Consider the following 15,591-nt stretch of genomic DNA (forward strand, 5'->3'; position numbering starts at 1 on the left):
CGACATGCAAAAAAGGTGGCAGCTGCAACTGTGGCAGAAGCAAAATCCAGGGCGTGGGAGGAGTTTGGTGAGGCCATGGAAAAAGACTTTCGGTCGGCCTCGAGGAGGTTCTGGACAACTGTCCGGCGACTCAGGAGTGGTCGGGGTGACTGCGCCCAGGCTGTATTCAGCAGGGGTGGAGAAACTCTGACTTCAAATGAGGATATTGTCGGTCGGTGGAAAGAGCACTTTGAGGAACTCCTTAATCCGGGTGACATGCCTCCCTCACGGGAGTCAGGGCCAGAGGCCTCTGGCGTGTCAAGCTCCATTTCCCTGGTGGAGGTCACTGAGGTAGTTGGCAAGCTCTTCAGTGGCAAGGCACCGGGGGTGGATGAGATTCGTCCGGAGATGCTTAAGGCTCTGGATATTGTGGGGCTGTCGTGGCTGACACGCCTCTGCAATAGTGCATGGACCTCGGGAACAGTACCCTTGGACTGGCAGACCGGGGTGGTGGTCCCTATTTTCAAGAAAGGGGACCGGAGGGTGTGTGCCAACTATCGGGGTATCACACTGCTCAGCCTCCCTGGGAAAGTCTATGCCAAGGTGCTGGAAAGGAGACTTCGGCCGATAGTTGAACCTCAGATTGAGGAGGAACAATGCGGATTCCGTCCCGGCCGTGGAACAATGGACCAGCTTTTCACCCTCTCACGGATTGTTGAGGGGGCATGGGAGTTTGCCAACCCAGTCTACATGTGTTTTGTGGATTTGGAGAAGGCTTACGACCGTGTTCCCCGAGATATCTTGTGGGAGGCCCTCCAGGAGTATGGGGTGCCGGGGTTACTACTCCGGGCCATTCAATCTCTGTACGCCCGGAGTGAGAGCTGTGTTCGTATACTCGGCATTAAGTCGGACTCTTTCAGTGTTAGCGTTGGACTCCGCCAGGGTTGTGCCCTGTCTCCACTCCTGTTTGTGATATTCATGGACAGGGTGTCAAGGCGTAGCCGGGGTCAGGAGGGCATTATGTGTGGAGGCCGGAGGGTGGCGTCTCTGCTATTTGCAGATGATGTTGTTCTTTTGGCTGGATCACATGGATGCCTCCAGCACACACTGGAGCGGTTTGCAGCTGAGTGTGAAGCGGTTGAGTCCATGGTCTTAGCCCGGAAAAGGATGGTATGCCCACTCCAGGTAGGGGGAAAGGACCTGCCCCAGGTGGAGGAGTTTAAGTATCTCGGGGTCTTGTTCACGAGTGATGGGAAGAAGGATCGTGAGATCGACCGCAGGCTGGGACAAGCGGCAGCAGTAACGCGGTCGCTGTACTGGACTGTAGTGGTGAAGAGTTGTTTACCGATCGGTCTACATCCCGACCCTCACCTATGGTCATGAGCTGTGGGTAATGACCGAAAGAATGAGATCGCGAATACAAGCGGCAGAAATGAGCTTTCTTCGCAGGGTGGCGGGCTACACTCTGTTTGATAGGGTGAGGAGCTCGGCCATCCGGGAGGAGCTCGGAGTAGAGCCGCTACTCCTCCGCATTGAGAGGAGCCAGCTGAGGTGGTTCGGGCATCTGATCCGGATGCCCCCGGGACGCCTCCCGGTGGGGGTGTACCAGGCACGGCCTACCGGAATAAGACCCCGGGGTCGTCCTAGGACCCGCTGGAGGGATTATATCTCCAAGTTGGCCTGGGAGCGGCTTGGGGTCCCCGGGAATGAGCTGGAGGAAGTTGCGGGGGACAGGGTCACCTGGGATTCTCTGCTCTCCCAACTGCTACCGCGACCCTATCTGGACTAAGCGGTTAACGATGATGAAGATGAAGATGATGAAGATATGTTGATTGATATTTATGATTCACTTTATAATCAGAAAAAATGTACTGTTGTCATACTGCTGTTGAATGTTTTCCTTGTGAAAATTAGAAAATGTTACAGTTTAAAATCATTGATATCATTTAGATTTATTTTTTCATTATTCAACAAGGAAACATTAAGCTTTAGTCATTTAATGTTTTCAAGTTGGGTCCCAGTATTTTTCATGTGGGTGGGAGAGTAGGATGGCCCTCCATCTCCCCCATCACTTTGCGATGCAAGCCAGCAAACATGTCTGTTAGCTGATGTAACAGAATTGGCAGTTAGCATTCTTATCCAAGTGTATTGAGCTGTCTGGTGGTGCTGCATTAGCACTTAAAGAGATGCACTGGTGTATCCAAAGAAGCATGTACTAGAATTTACCCTTTCAGCTTAATAGCAGCCTATGATAAGGGGAGACCTAGCTAGCAGATGGAATGGGCCACGACTACATTAGGGAGAAAAATTGGTTTAAAAAAGTGTGAATGAGATTCTTTGTGAGCTTTCAAACCCTACAAAATAAAGCTGATGTGAGCCTTAAAGTGTGTCTTTTTTAAAGATGTTCATGGTGCAACTCCTAGACAACGAGAAAAACATCAGTGAATCTTGATTTGTTAAACTTTGTATTTGGACTAGAATATGGAGACAGACTCTTTACTGACATTTTATTTACATAGTTTTTGTACAAGTTAGTAAAATCTCGATGTCAGCGTACACTTTCTGATAATCAGACCTCAAATTCAGTTGAAAAACTGAAAAAAGGCCCTCATTTCATAATTAAAATATAACTTCTGCAAACATTACTTCACTCCAAGTAAATTTAAAATGGAAAAAATAGGTTTTCCTTTTATTTCCAGTAAACTGTTGGCTGATTAATCACATACAGTACAAGATGTAAACGCACACACAAGCCAGGGTTGCAGACGTTCAGTAACTAGACAGGGAGAAATGTGCTTTAATCCCCCATAATGTGGACTCACTTATCAACTGACCCTGCATCCAGGCCTTCTTTACACTCTACATGAACATATTAAGGCAATTTAAACTCCACCCACCGGTCATTATTACCAAAATAGTTTTCTCATTTTGTGTTTCTATTTCACAAGGGAAGCGTCATTGCACTGTTTTACCATTTTAAAAATATCAAGGCCACACAAACGTTTAAATGATAAGCACAATTTCACTCTGCAATATGAGGGGCTGTCACAATTTAACCCATTTGAGGGAATTAAATAAACAGGCTATGGAATGGAAGGCCAAGGGAAGGAACACAGTCATTTATCTATGAAGGTAGTGGTGTCTAGTTAAGGAACACGAGGCTGCTTTATCAGCTTCAACATGTAGTGCAAGTGTTCCCCAGACAGCAAAACTCAAAGGCTGAAACAGCAGTGAGCCATCTTCAGTTTGCAAAGAAAGGAAAGGGCTCCAGCATTGCTACACAATTTAAAACAGACATCAAGCCACATGCAAAACCACAGTCTGACACTGATAAAAATATCCATCATCAACACAAAAACCAGCTTTAGAAAAGGAACACATTTAAAAACAAATGTAACTCAACAGCTATACAACACCAATCAAAATGTATTAAAAACAAAGCACCATCCCACTGTCATTGTCCCTTTGCCACTCGTTAAGTGTAACTTCATTGTCCCTTTGCTGGAACTGAAATATCATTCTCCTTTCACCATTGTTCAGTTGTGACCTAAACTCCATTTCGCAGGACATGCTGGAGTAAAACAACACATGACGATGAGTCAACACAAAGGAATGATGTCACGTTTTTATGTATTTCACAACAGAACAGATTGAATGGAGTTCCCTTATAAAAGACATTTCCATATATTTTCACTAATAAATCTTTTCCTTCCTCCTCCTCAGAATACATTGCCATATAGATGTTATGCCAGATTTTACAGATCTGAGGCTAAAAAAAATCAACAGTAGCCTTTTGTCAGAATTGAATCTGATGATAATTAGGCCTCTTTTTCTCTCCTTTCCTGAACTGTTGCTGTTGAGGAAACAGGAGGACAGCAGATGCTCTGTGTCTTTTGTGCCACTTTGGGTTTCTTCCCTGTGCTGGGCTCTCCAGCACAGGTAATGATCAGATATGAAGGAGCTGGGTGGGAGGAGATCAGGGAAGGGAAAGAGGTGCGCTCTGCTGTACCAAATATGGTAGATGATCAAGAGAAAGAAATTTCCAGTCAGGGAAGCTATGTTAGGGTCCTGATGGTCTCACAGTAAAGGAGTGTTTCCTGGTAAGGAGGCGGTGGAGTCACTCGCAAGCAAGTTTGCTGTCAAAGCTGGACAGGCCAATGGCGAAGGCTTGTAGAGCACACATGGGGTAATTATAGTCCAACGTGAACACGTCCTCAGCCACACGGCCAAACTGCATCACGATGTAGTCCGCTGGAGAGACACAAGCAGAAAAAAAAACTCAAAACCTAAACAAATATGAGAATGACAGATTACAAAGACTAAGAAAGCTAAATACACACTGTGGCCAACAGCTTATGGACATGCCACCAACACATCTGTATGAGCTTGTTAGATACTCCATTCCAAAACTATGCATTAATAAGGAGCTGCCCCCCTTTGCAGCTATAACAACCTCCACTCTTCTGCGGGAATTTGTGTCAAAAAGCACTGATGTTGAACGAAAAGGCCTGGCTCACCATCAACGTTCCACTTCATCCCAAAGGTGTTCAGTGGGGTTGAGGTCAGGGCTCTGTGCAGGCCACTAGAGTTTCTCCACGCCAACTTCATCAAACCAGACCTTTATGGAGCTCACTTTGTGCACAGGGGCACAGACATGCTGGAACAGGAAAGGGCCTTCCCCAAAACCAATAAAGCTAACAGTGCTCTGACTTTGCAATCTGTCCCAGTGAATGTTTCTGCTCATTTTTGTTAAAGAAATAGTAAAAGTATAAATGTTTGATAGATTGTCTGCTAAATCTATTCATACATTTAAGATGAAGGTCAGATATCTATTTGACCTATATACAGCTTGTTGGACATCCCATTCCAAAACTATGGGCCTTAATTTGGAGTTGCCCCCTTTGTAGCCGTAACAGACTCCACTCTTTTAAGACTCTCCACAAGATTTTGTGTCTGTATGAATTTGTGCCCATTCAGTCAAAAGAGCATTTGGGTTTGTGAGGCCAGCCACTGATGCTGGACAAGAAGGCATGACTCGCAAAAGGTGTTTGTTGTGGTTGAGGTCAGGGATCTGTGGAAGCCACTGGAATTCCTCCACACCAAACTTGTCAAACCATGTCTTTATGGACCGTGTTTTGTGCATAGGGACACAGTCATGTTGGAACAAGCAAAGGTCTTATCCAAACTTTTCCCTCAAAGTTGGAAGTACACAATTGTCTAAAATGTCTTTGTATGCTGGAGCTTTAACATTACCCTTCACTGGGACTAAGGGGTAGAGCCCAAACTCTGAAAAACAGCCCCAGAGAGAGGCTTGATTTTATATGCTCATAACGGGTGTAGCTGAAACATCTGAATTCAATCATTATGAGGGTTGTCCACATACTTTTGGCCATACAGTGTAGCAATCAAAGTGTGAGAAAAAGAGAGAGAGGAAGGGAAGGTCAAGACTGAAAAACAAATAATCCATCTAAAAACCTACATATCAGTAACTGTTAGTGAACTCACGATCATTGTCATGGACGATCTGGAAGTTTTTGACAGATGCCTGCGTGACCCTTCCGTGGAAGTTAAGCACATAAGACTGAGTGTCATCATTCCACACTGGTGCTTTGTTATGTAACTCGATCAGATTGTCCAAAGCACGATTCTGCCATTTACTCAACAAAGACTCCTGATCCTGTTAACAATAAATGCATAAATGCACACAGATATAAACACACATCATTCCTTACACTGCATTTATCAAGAACACAAAAATCTGTGAAAAACAGCTGTGAGATGATGAGAACTGTGTGAGATTATGTACTCATCAGAAGTGAAGAGAAGACTGACTGGAATAAAGCTCTGCTGTTAATCAGACTCACATTAGTGGGGCGAACAGGAACACGCTCGAAGTTCATATTCATGCCAGGGATGATGACGGTCATTTTGCGTGGTCCTTTAAACCCCAGAACATTGGTCTCCTACAGATAGAAGACGTAAACACATGCTCACTCAGCTGTGACACTACGCAGTTCTAAATAAGAGCATGTATGAGTGTGTATATGTACTCACGTAGCATATAGCTGCTAGCTCCTGCCGCGTGTTGCTCTCTTCCAGCAAAGCCCCAGGGTTTTTGCTGGGGTTTGTGCCATTGTCATACACCGTGAACTTAGTACCCATCAGATTAGACCTACAGCAGATACAAAGAACCATTAAACTACGTAATACTGAGTGAAGGTGATGGGCTTTCTCGCTGTGGTACCTGATCCAAGTCCTCCTGAAGAACCCTTAGTCTGCACATTTTTGTGTTTTTTCTGCTCTGACACACCTGACATAGAATATAACAGACTTTAGTTAATGAGCTGAACCTGGTCTGTTGGATGAGGTAAAACACAAAAATGAGCTGATTATGAGACACATATGACAACATACGGGATGGTTCCAGATTTCCCCTGGATGACTCCAGCCTTCACATGAATTTGTTAAATTTCATTACCAGCACGCAATTTAACTTAATGAAGCACTGATTAGCCAAACCAGGTACTGGATGACAACCACAAATTATACTGCAACGAGGAAAGGTTTGAAAAAGATAAAAAAAACACACTGATATACGTAAAATCACTACTTATTTTATTATTGTCATTTGTATTTATTCTAATAGAAATGTTTTTCTGACTAAACAAGAACTTACTACCCAGATAAACATATATATTTTTTAAGGTTCCTAAAACTTCTACACTGGAAGAGCAGCAACTGTGCTAAAACATTCACATTTTAATAATTTTAACGCAACTGTAATCCTGTAAGATTACAGTTGTTTCACTGAGGTTCTCTGTAGTGAGCCTCAGTGAAACAAGTATCATGATACATGCAATGTATCATAAAACTTCCTTCAAGTATTGTAATGTTTTATTTTTGCCACCTTTACAAGACAGGCAAATAGAAGAGTGAGTGAATAAGGATAGAGAGAGATGGATCTCCTGACAGACGTACTGACAGAGAAAGAGACTTCGCTATAAACGTGTATCTGTTTTGGCGAAAGCCTATACACACCTTAGTTTCCCCACAAAACTTTCTCCCTCGCGAGACAGGTCGGTGGCGTCCACTGAGATCAGATAGTTTGAGGTCTTGCTCTTTTTTCTCTTCCTCCCAGCCAACAGGAAGAGCTGAGAAAGGAAGACAGGTAGAGTGAGAATGAGCCAGGCTGTAAGTGAGAGGAAACAGAGAGCTCAGCAGGGTCAGTCTCTGACCTTCTTGCCGTCTTCTCTCTCCAGGTGCATGAAGTACGTTGGGTAGAGGCCACGGTCCATGCCCTTCTTATCCCGTGTGATACGGCACTTGACCGTAACACCCCGAGGAGCCGGCCGCAGCACAAACTCCTCCAGGTTATCCACCTCGATGGAGGGGCCCTCTGCCATGGGCGATCCCACCGTTACACACTCCTGATGAGGACAGAGACATTGCACCAAGCTGTATCGCTGAAACAACACAGAGTTCTGAGAGTGATCTCAGTGAATGTGGAGTCAGGAGTCTTACCGTGCTGGACTTGGTGCTGGAGGCAGAAGCTGGACGTGTGGACTCCGTGTTAGGAGAAAGTGACCGGACTCGATCTTCTGCTTCGTCATCATCATCGTCACTGACTTCATCATAGTTCATGCTGCCCGAGAGTCCTGACAACATGAAACAGATTCATTCAGAGCCTCATTAATCTCAACATAGGAACATGAAAGTCTAGGCCCGGACAGGTGCCTGAGCCATCAGGTATGAACACTTGACAAAATCTACACAGCTGCTTTGATTTTCCAGTGGGATCTTTACTAGCAGCACAGCGATTAAATGTTTAACTAATTTCAACCACGGCATTGAATTAGACCCAATCAACCTCCCCACAGTCAATACTTCATTCATGAGCATCTATTGTTTTTTCCTGCAATCACTGCTTAGCAACCATTACCTCGGACAAGCTTTAATTGTTTTTTAGCAGTAAGCCAGCATTTCTTGTGAACATATTTTAAATATAAACCTCCAGATGTTCAAAAGATGCGCCTGGGGGACCCTTAAAATCTACATCAAATATCCCAGCAGCATAGAGTATGGCTTCTATATATTTGCTGAATTTGAACATATTAAACATGCCATAATCTTTGTACCTGCCACTTTTTATACTTGTTTCCAAGTATGTTAAATTCAGCAAATAAACAGTAAATGTGCATAAAAATGTGCAGACGTGTGTTCTCAGTAGAGGATGTGTTGACTTATTTTCACTTTGACCAGTGGCGCTCAAGCTTTTGAATTTGATAAAAAATGGTCCATGAACAATTTTCATGCCTGCCATGGCAATATGATAGTTGTCTATATCTAATGATACGTTTAGATAGTCTAATTTTAGTTTTGTATGCCACAAGCCCCAGCTATGCAAAAAAAAAATCTTATTATAGTGACGTGCCCAACACTGCAGTTATTATGCCTCCATTGTGGAGCTGCACAGCCCTCATATAACCTGCTGTGATGTCATACAAATGTCCCTGACCAACGAAAATAGAAGAAACAGAAAAGAGCCTGCCAAACTGTGCCCAAGGACCTATAACTTGATGATGAAGGCCTGATGAAAGCACTCAATAACAGAGAACAGATTTACTCCAGAGACAGTGGAAGGGATCTGTGCACATTACAGCTAAAGTGGACGGATTTTAAACGGTTCACGTGTCTAGTACAGAGGCGTTCTCTCTGGCCCCCGTTCACGCTTGGCATTAACATCTGTCTCGAGTAATCTGATCAGAAGTGCACAGCGAGACGTAAAGCCACCTGGCCTTTCCACGTGTCTCGAATGTGCCTCCAGTGTGCACATGACCAGAGGAAGGATACATTTTCTACATCAGCTATCACTGCGTTTGTTGCCAGACAAAAATGCCCTGCAAGTCCTCACTCGTGTACATGTACAGCTGTTGTAGGCTGTTCAGATGACATGGATTACTTATAAACAAACAGGACAGGAGACGAACAAAGAAGCAGGATGCTTTAGTGTTCACACTGCAAATCTTATGTAGCCATATGCATCCCTGACCACCTCCGAAGGTGGTTTGAATGATCAAATTGCAATGTGTGTCTAAGACGCTTTGGAATCCGTTCAGGTACATAGTGCTGATATATATAAGGCACAGTTTTGTTCTCAAATATTCAGTCTTAAGTAGATTTTTACATTAGAAATATGCGGTGCATTAAACATAATTTTCTACAATTGCAAGATTTGCTTGATTGGTGGACTGGATCTATATAATCTGAGTAACTCAAGTTTAGAAAAAAACTTCACTTGGCCTTTAGACTAAAATCCTTTTTCTTTGAATGACCCTACATCTTAATTATGTTTATTTTATTAAAACAAATGACTGGATATTCCATTTTGTCACTAACAAAACAATCATAACACTAACAATATTTTACCAGTTGTTTCGGTAGTGACAAATTTACATAAAATCATAGTATTTTTCATTTAACACAATAAAGTTTACTTAATTGCAGAAAATATGCATTTCAGTAGTGACAGTTCTTAATGTTACACACTGATTCACAGACTTTGGTACACATTTACTTCAAAACACTGGGATCAAACTGCTCACCATGTGACCATGAGGGACAGGGATGCAGTCTCACTTCCTGTTCTAAAATGCCAGGGTGTGGGTAAAATAAGGCTCTGCCTATGGACTAAAACTGTTCTTTTTATTTAAAAATTAAGTTCATGATAAATCTAAACCTCTCAACTTCACTGAACAAATAAAAAAGATATTAGAAAAACATTGAAAAAATACCAAAAAAAAATTTAAGTATTATTTTCCCAAGTCAAAATATAGGGGTTTGTGACAGACACCTCCCAATGGTTTTGTATATATTTAATTACATTCAACAAAAGGCTTGTTTATGTTTAATGAGCAGTTAAATGTTTAATGAGTAGTTAAGAAGCTGCACAGCAAAGCTTGAAACTACTGGAGCTGCTAGAATGTTGAATGTGTCTCACTGGCTGATCTAATGTTGTGTACCAAACAGCTCTGTACTTTACCTACATTAATGAGTGCATTTTTCTGGGTATTTTTGCCCCAGATTTTCTCCCCAATTTTAGTCATCTCCAATTCCACCCACTAGTTAGGACTCATTCACACGATACCACCAGCGCTAGGAGGGCGAAGGCTAGCACAGGCATCCTCCGAGACCTGTGAAGCGTGTTTTACTGCCTTTGCTGGATTGGTGATAGCTTTGTTATCTCATAACAAATCACCACTGTGCTGCCAAACGAACATAAAGTTGCCTACCAAAATGGTGGCAGCATGATTGTGTGACATCATTGGCGTACTACAAATTGTGAATTTAGACCCTGGAACAATATTTAAACTTAAGATATTTCTGTCCACAGAGATGCTCTTCACAGTTAAAGGGGAATCCCACAGATTTTTCAAAATTTCTGCATAATAAAACATTAAAGATATAAACAAAGTCATTCAAAGAGATTTGATGTGAAATAAAATGTGCCATTCTAAAAACATACTAGAATTGAGAATTGCTCACAGTGGTAGTGATTTGATGTGAGCAGACATCTGAGAACTTTAATGCCTCTAAAAACTACTTCACGGAAATCATTACATGAATTGTGATGAATATTCTGCCTGATGCCTGAGACAATATTTTATGATAGTTTTGAGAAGCTTTTGGCTTAAAATGTATTCATGGCTGACAACTACATGCAGGGCATTAAAAGGAAAAATAATATCCAAAGATATTTTTAATTTTACTATGTTACCATTAGCAACATAACATAACTCTCAAGACGCATAAGTTCACTGGTGGTTTTGGATGGTAAATAAAGTGGGTACATTTTACATCAAACCACCCTGACTTTGTTTACTTTGTTTACATCCCACAATTAAACTATTTAATTACGCAGAAATTTTGAAAAGTCAGTGGAATTCCCCTTTAAGTCACAGAGAAAAGATTGGAGGAGGAAACAGGCTTAGCTCAAAATAACTAGCTACTGGATGTACAAACAGTGCTCTACATATAGAGTGGGAAAATAATATTATGCCCTGTACAGTACAGTGCAGTGTTATTTGAGGTATTTTAAGATTCAGCTGCCCACTCTGAGTGTCCTCAGAGGAGAGCTGAGTAAATGACAGAGAGCAGAGCTCACTGACTCACTCAGGTCACCCTAAAGCAAACACTGGAGTGTAGGCAGTGCAGGGCCCAGTGGGTTCCTATGTAAACTACTGTGAGACTGTAGGAGTCATTGTTTGTGTCTGTCTGTATGTCTGTTTTGACTCCATTGTTGAAGTGCATGTGTGTGTCTGTACTCACCGCGTCTCTGCAGCAGTGTGTGTATATCTGTTTTAGGTTCCAGCAGTGTGTCTGTGTCTCCATCTCTCTCAGGCTCCTCAGCTGGAGGGGGAGAAGGTTTCTGCGGCTGGCTGACTGAGAGCACCTGGATCTTTGTACCCAGATCAGGAGCTTCTGAGTTCAGGAAAGCTGCCGGCCCATCAATACCTGCTGAAGAACCAGATACTTTTAACACCATCACCTCTCTGTGATGCTAAGAGAGAAAATCTATCTAAATGGTCTGGTTAGCCCCTTAAAGGAATCATCTACCACTGTTCAACCTGTCATTACTACCCGTAACATCACACAGATAAAAAACCATTCATATCATTTAGTAGATCATTCAGAATAGCTCATTTTTCAATTTTTTTATTTGTCTATTTTAAAGTTTTCAATTTTTTTTACTCTAATTCTCATTATCACAATATGTGTTTGTACTACTTTTAACTACTGACACTCTTTAATGTTTTTCTTTTAAACTGTGATGAAGTGAATCAAAACAACAAAATATTATGTGGCACAAGTAAAAAGAAAAACCTTAGTGGCAGTCAATGTGCTACGGTAATAAAATTGCAATATATATATATATATATATATATTAACAGACATAGCTTCAAACCTTACTCTGTGACATTCTGGTCATTAAAAATGGAAAATGTTACTAAAAATAATTTTCGAATCAGTAAAATCATTAAAGTCTATTTTAATTATTCAACTAGGCATCATTAAACATTAAGCTTTAGTCATTTTAATATTTCAAGTTGAGTCCTAGTATTTGTATGTTTGTGAGATTAAGACAATCATAACAATGTTTATCTATATTTAAAAAAGAACAAAAATCCTGCTGACTCGTGACTCACAATACAAGCTGATGGCTAGGTGCTGAATTGCCTGAGTAAACTTTGTGATACGCATACTGAGTCTTCTAAATTAAGTTCTTGATCTATATAATTTGTTATTTCAGAGATGGAACTAGATTTCCAGAGGTAATACTTTACCCACATAGTGGTAAACAACCAGCCCACACGGCTAGCTTACTGCCATTCAGCTCCATGTAAACTGAAGTTCCTCACAGGTTCCCATCTGATTATGCATGGATAGCAGAAAAGCTTCACCTTAAGTAACTGGAATTGCTTTTTTACTGAGGAAAAGTTTGCTAGAACTAAACTAGAGTTAGAGGTTACAGTTTCAGTTACATCTTTCAAACGTTTACTGACAGAATTCAGCGACTCAAAAAGTATCTACTATGAGTATAAGAAAATTTTCTGTTGTTTTCTTTTACGTAGAGAAAAATGCATAAAAATTATTGTGGTGTGTTATTTAATCATACGCTACAGATGATAAAAGTCATGTTGAAAAACACTGGAGTATTCCTTGAAAGATTTTGAGAGTGTTTCATATGTTCAAATAGCCCACACAGTGTGAGTTTTGACAAAAAAAAAATAAAAATCTGCCACTTTAATAAATGAAAATCAGCCATAAAAATTAATTATGTGCACCCCAGTCTGAAAAATTAAGAATAGTTACTGGATATTAAAAGTTAACAACAGCATAATAACATCAAAGCATGTTCATTTAGTTCCATTCAGTTTGTACTGTGTGTGGTTTGTGTGCATGTATAGCATGAGCTATGTTGCTCATATTTGCTGAAGGGATTAGCTGTGAGTGTGTTGAACAACCCCTTTCTTGTTTCTGTGCACTCTCTGTCTCCCTGAAAGGCCTCTCTTCTAAAGACTGCCTACCGAGGAGTTTCCACCACTACAGCAAACACCTTCAAAACTTTCCATACACACACACACAAAAAGTGCAAACAAAGACATACAAATTCTGTACACAAACAGCCCTGTCATTTACTGGCATTTAAATGTGGAAGGAGCTGGCAGTAGTGCAGAGACTGTTAAGTTACTAAAGCATGAGCTCAGATCTCACTGTGAAGCTCATCCTAAAACCACCGCCGCTGGGAAAAGCAGCCTCACAGCACTCTAACCCAATTCCTCTTTTCTCTTTCTTTCTTGAATCACTACAGCTCTACCTTCCAAAATGAGTGGGATGTGGTGATCCAGGCCGATTTTGATTAAAGCTCCTGTGCTCGCTGCCTGTGGGCCCAAAAGAGGTCCAAGTATCACCATCATCCTCCCACCACAAACTGCAGCAACTCCTCAGCGTGGACCAGGCTACTGCAGCTGCTGTCGGTAAACCTGCTCAACACTCAGCGCTCAGCACTGCTCTCTATATCTCTACTGCTGTCGTCTGTCCTTTACTCGGTCAAAGTCATACTGACCTATCAAAGGTCAATATACACCAAGGTCAATATACACCAAGTTGCAAATTTTTTTTTGGTGCACCTACCTTGTAGATACGCACGTTGGCCATTATATCAGGTACAGTTTGACCACCCCCTTGGTCAAATTACAAGTTTTGTTGAGTGAAAATAGGACTTTACAGGGACAAACTTACATATGACATTTATCTATCTATCAGTTTTATATTATTAACATCTATCAGTTTTAGTGCTCTATTCCTGTTAATTTGCTGAGTTTAACATATTGGGGAAAAAATAAAACATAAAATATAAAATGCAGCATAAGTTTTGTTTATAATATGGTAATTTCATCACACAAACAATAATTGTGCATTGAAATCTGAAGAAGTGTTTCCTCTGTAGGGGATGTGTTGCCTTATTTTTACTTAGAAAATCAACAAAACATGAAATTTGATTGTATACCTACCATATAGGTGCACTATGTAGTTCTACAATTACCATCTGTTTTTGCAAAATGCATCAGCCACACTGGACCACCATAGGATCACTGCTGACCAGGTATTATTTAGGCGGTGGACAAGGACACAGGAAGATGGTGCAGACATTTTAAGCAGCACATACATATGTGACTGGTCTTTTTTCATTTTTCTTTCTTTTTTTATATTTTACAGCAAAAAGTACCATGACATGCGATAATGTAGCAAGAGACAATAATACACACCTAGTTGACAAATCAAACTTGCCCACTCTGCTAGTTCTGGATGGACTTTATGTAAATGAGCTGAGAGGTGACCATTCACATTGTTTATACGTGGTGCAGTAAAAGATCGTGTCACACCCACAGTCAATACTTGAACGCAGAGCGGAAGATTAAATGGTTGATAAAACAATAAATGTATTTAAAGCAGTATTACATTAAATTATTTTTTTAAAACTAGTTTCAAGTCATTTTAAAGTTTAAAAACTGCATTAGGTAGCTTTGTGGCTCAGAAATAGCCTACTGCTCTTCATACACTGTTTGTGTTTTAACAACGGCCCTGCAAGGTGAAACAGTGCACACTAACGCAGGTTTTAGAAATATATATTTAAAAAAAACACTCAGGAACAAGCACACACAGGTCTTTACTGGGTTCAAATAATTTTAAAATTAAGATTTTTTTATTACTATTATTATTTTTAGCAGTAGCAGTCAATCCTGAATACTTGGGATGCTGCTGCACCCTCAGCACCCCCTCTTTCCGCATCGCTGCGGCAGACCATTCTTAGCACAGTAATGACACCAGCATGGCAGTGGCATGTAAATGTGTGTGGCACAGCAGCATTGCTGGAGTCACTGTTGGGTTAAGAATAGTCCACTAATAAAAAATATCCAGCTGACAGTGGTCTTGAGGTCAGGAACTGACCACTGATGAAGTGCTAGATGATGACTAACACAAACTAAACATGGAAAAAAAAGAGCTATATACTCAACAAGGAGGGTGCCAATAAATGTACACAGTGTTTAAAAGTGCATTAGCCAATGTATCTCTTTTAATTACGAGTACAAAAAACCTGCAAAATAAATATGTAGAGCATGATAAAAATGTAACTGTTTTAGCAAAGGCATCAGCACAAGTTTATTATGTGCATGACAAACCACTTTTGTAGAACTGCAGGGCGGAGGGGAGAGATTGTCTGTGTTTACACTGACCTCCTGTTGGTCATTCTATAAGACCCTCCTCTAACCACAATACTCTGCCCCATCTCCATCTGCACCTTCTGAAAACATGTGAGTATCTGGTTAGCAAACTGTGTTGCCTAACATTATGGAGGAAAATGTGCTGTGCTGCCAAAAATGTTAACAACAAGAAATGTGTTAAAACAAGAATCAACACAAGAAGCTTTTCAAATATAGAATCATAACATGCGATGGGGATGAAGTCAGATGCAGAATTAAAGACCTGCACTGTTTGATTGGCCAACTTTAGATTTTGAATTAAGTAGATACATCCTCATCACTCAGATAG

General features: G+C 41.1%; 1 protein-coding gene across 4 annotated transcripts in view; it reads right to left on the bottom strand.

Moving 5' to 3' along the window:
- Positions 1–2,427: 2,427 nt before the first annotated feature.
- The window catches only part of zmp:0000000711 (tubby-related protein 3), a 38,178-nt gene continuing 25,014 nt past the window's right edge, over positions 2,428–15,591 (bottom strand). For 3 of the 4 annotated variants that reach the window (XM_036576639.1, XM_036576637.1, XM_036576640.1), the window contains 8 exons: positions 11,305–11,493; positions 7,501–7,634; positions 7,215–7,406; positions 7,018–7,130; positions 6,034–6,151; positions 5,844–5,942; positions 5,485–5,656; positions 2,428–4,230 (listed from right to left, as the gene is read on the bottom strand). In XM_036576639.1, coding sequence (XP_036432532.1) covers positions 4,097–4,230; positions 5,485–5,656; positions 5,844–5,942; positions 6,034–6,151; positions 7,018–7,130; positions 7,215–7,406; positions 7,501–7,634; positions 11,305–11,493 — 1,151 coding nt within the window. In that variant the 3' untranslated portion in view covers positions 2,428–4,096. The remainder of the gene's footprint in view (positions 4,231–5,484; positions 5,657–5,843; positions 5,943–6,033; positions 6,152–7,017; positions 7,131–7,214; positions 7,407–7,500; positions 7,635–11,304; positions 11,494–15,591) is intronic. The other variant, XM_036576638.1, reaches the window with a different exon arrangement.

This window comes from Colossoma macropomum, unplaced genomic scaffold (assembly GCF_904425465.1).
Source record: "Colossoma macropomum unplaced genomic scaffold, Colossoma_macropomum, whole genome shotgun sequence".
In the NCBI taxonomy this organism is placed as follows: Eukaryota; Metazoa; Chordata; class Actinopteri; order Characiformes; family Serrasalmidae; genus Colossoma; species Colossoma macropomum.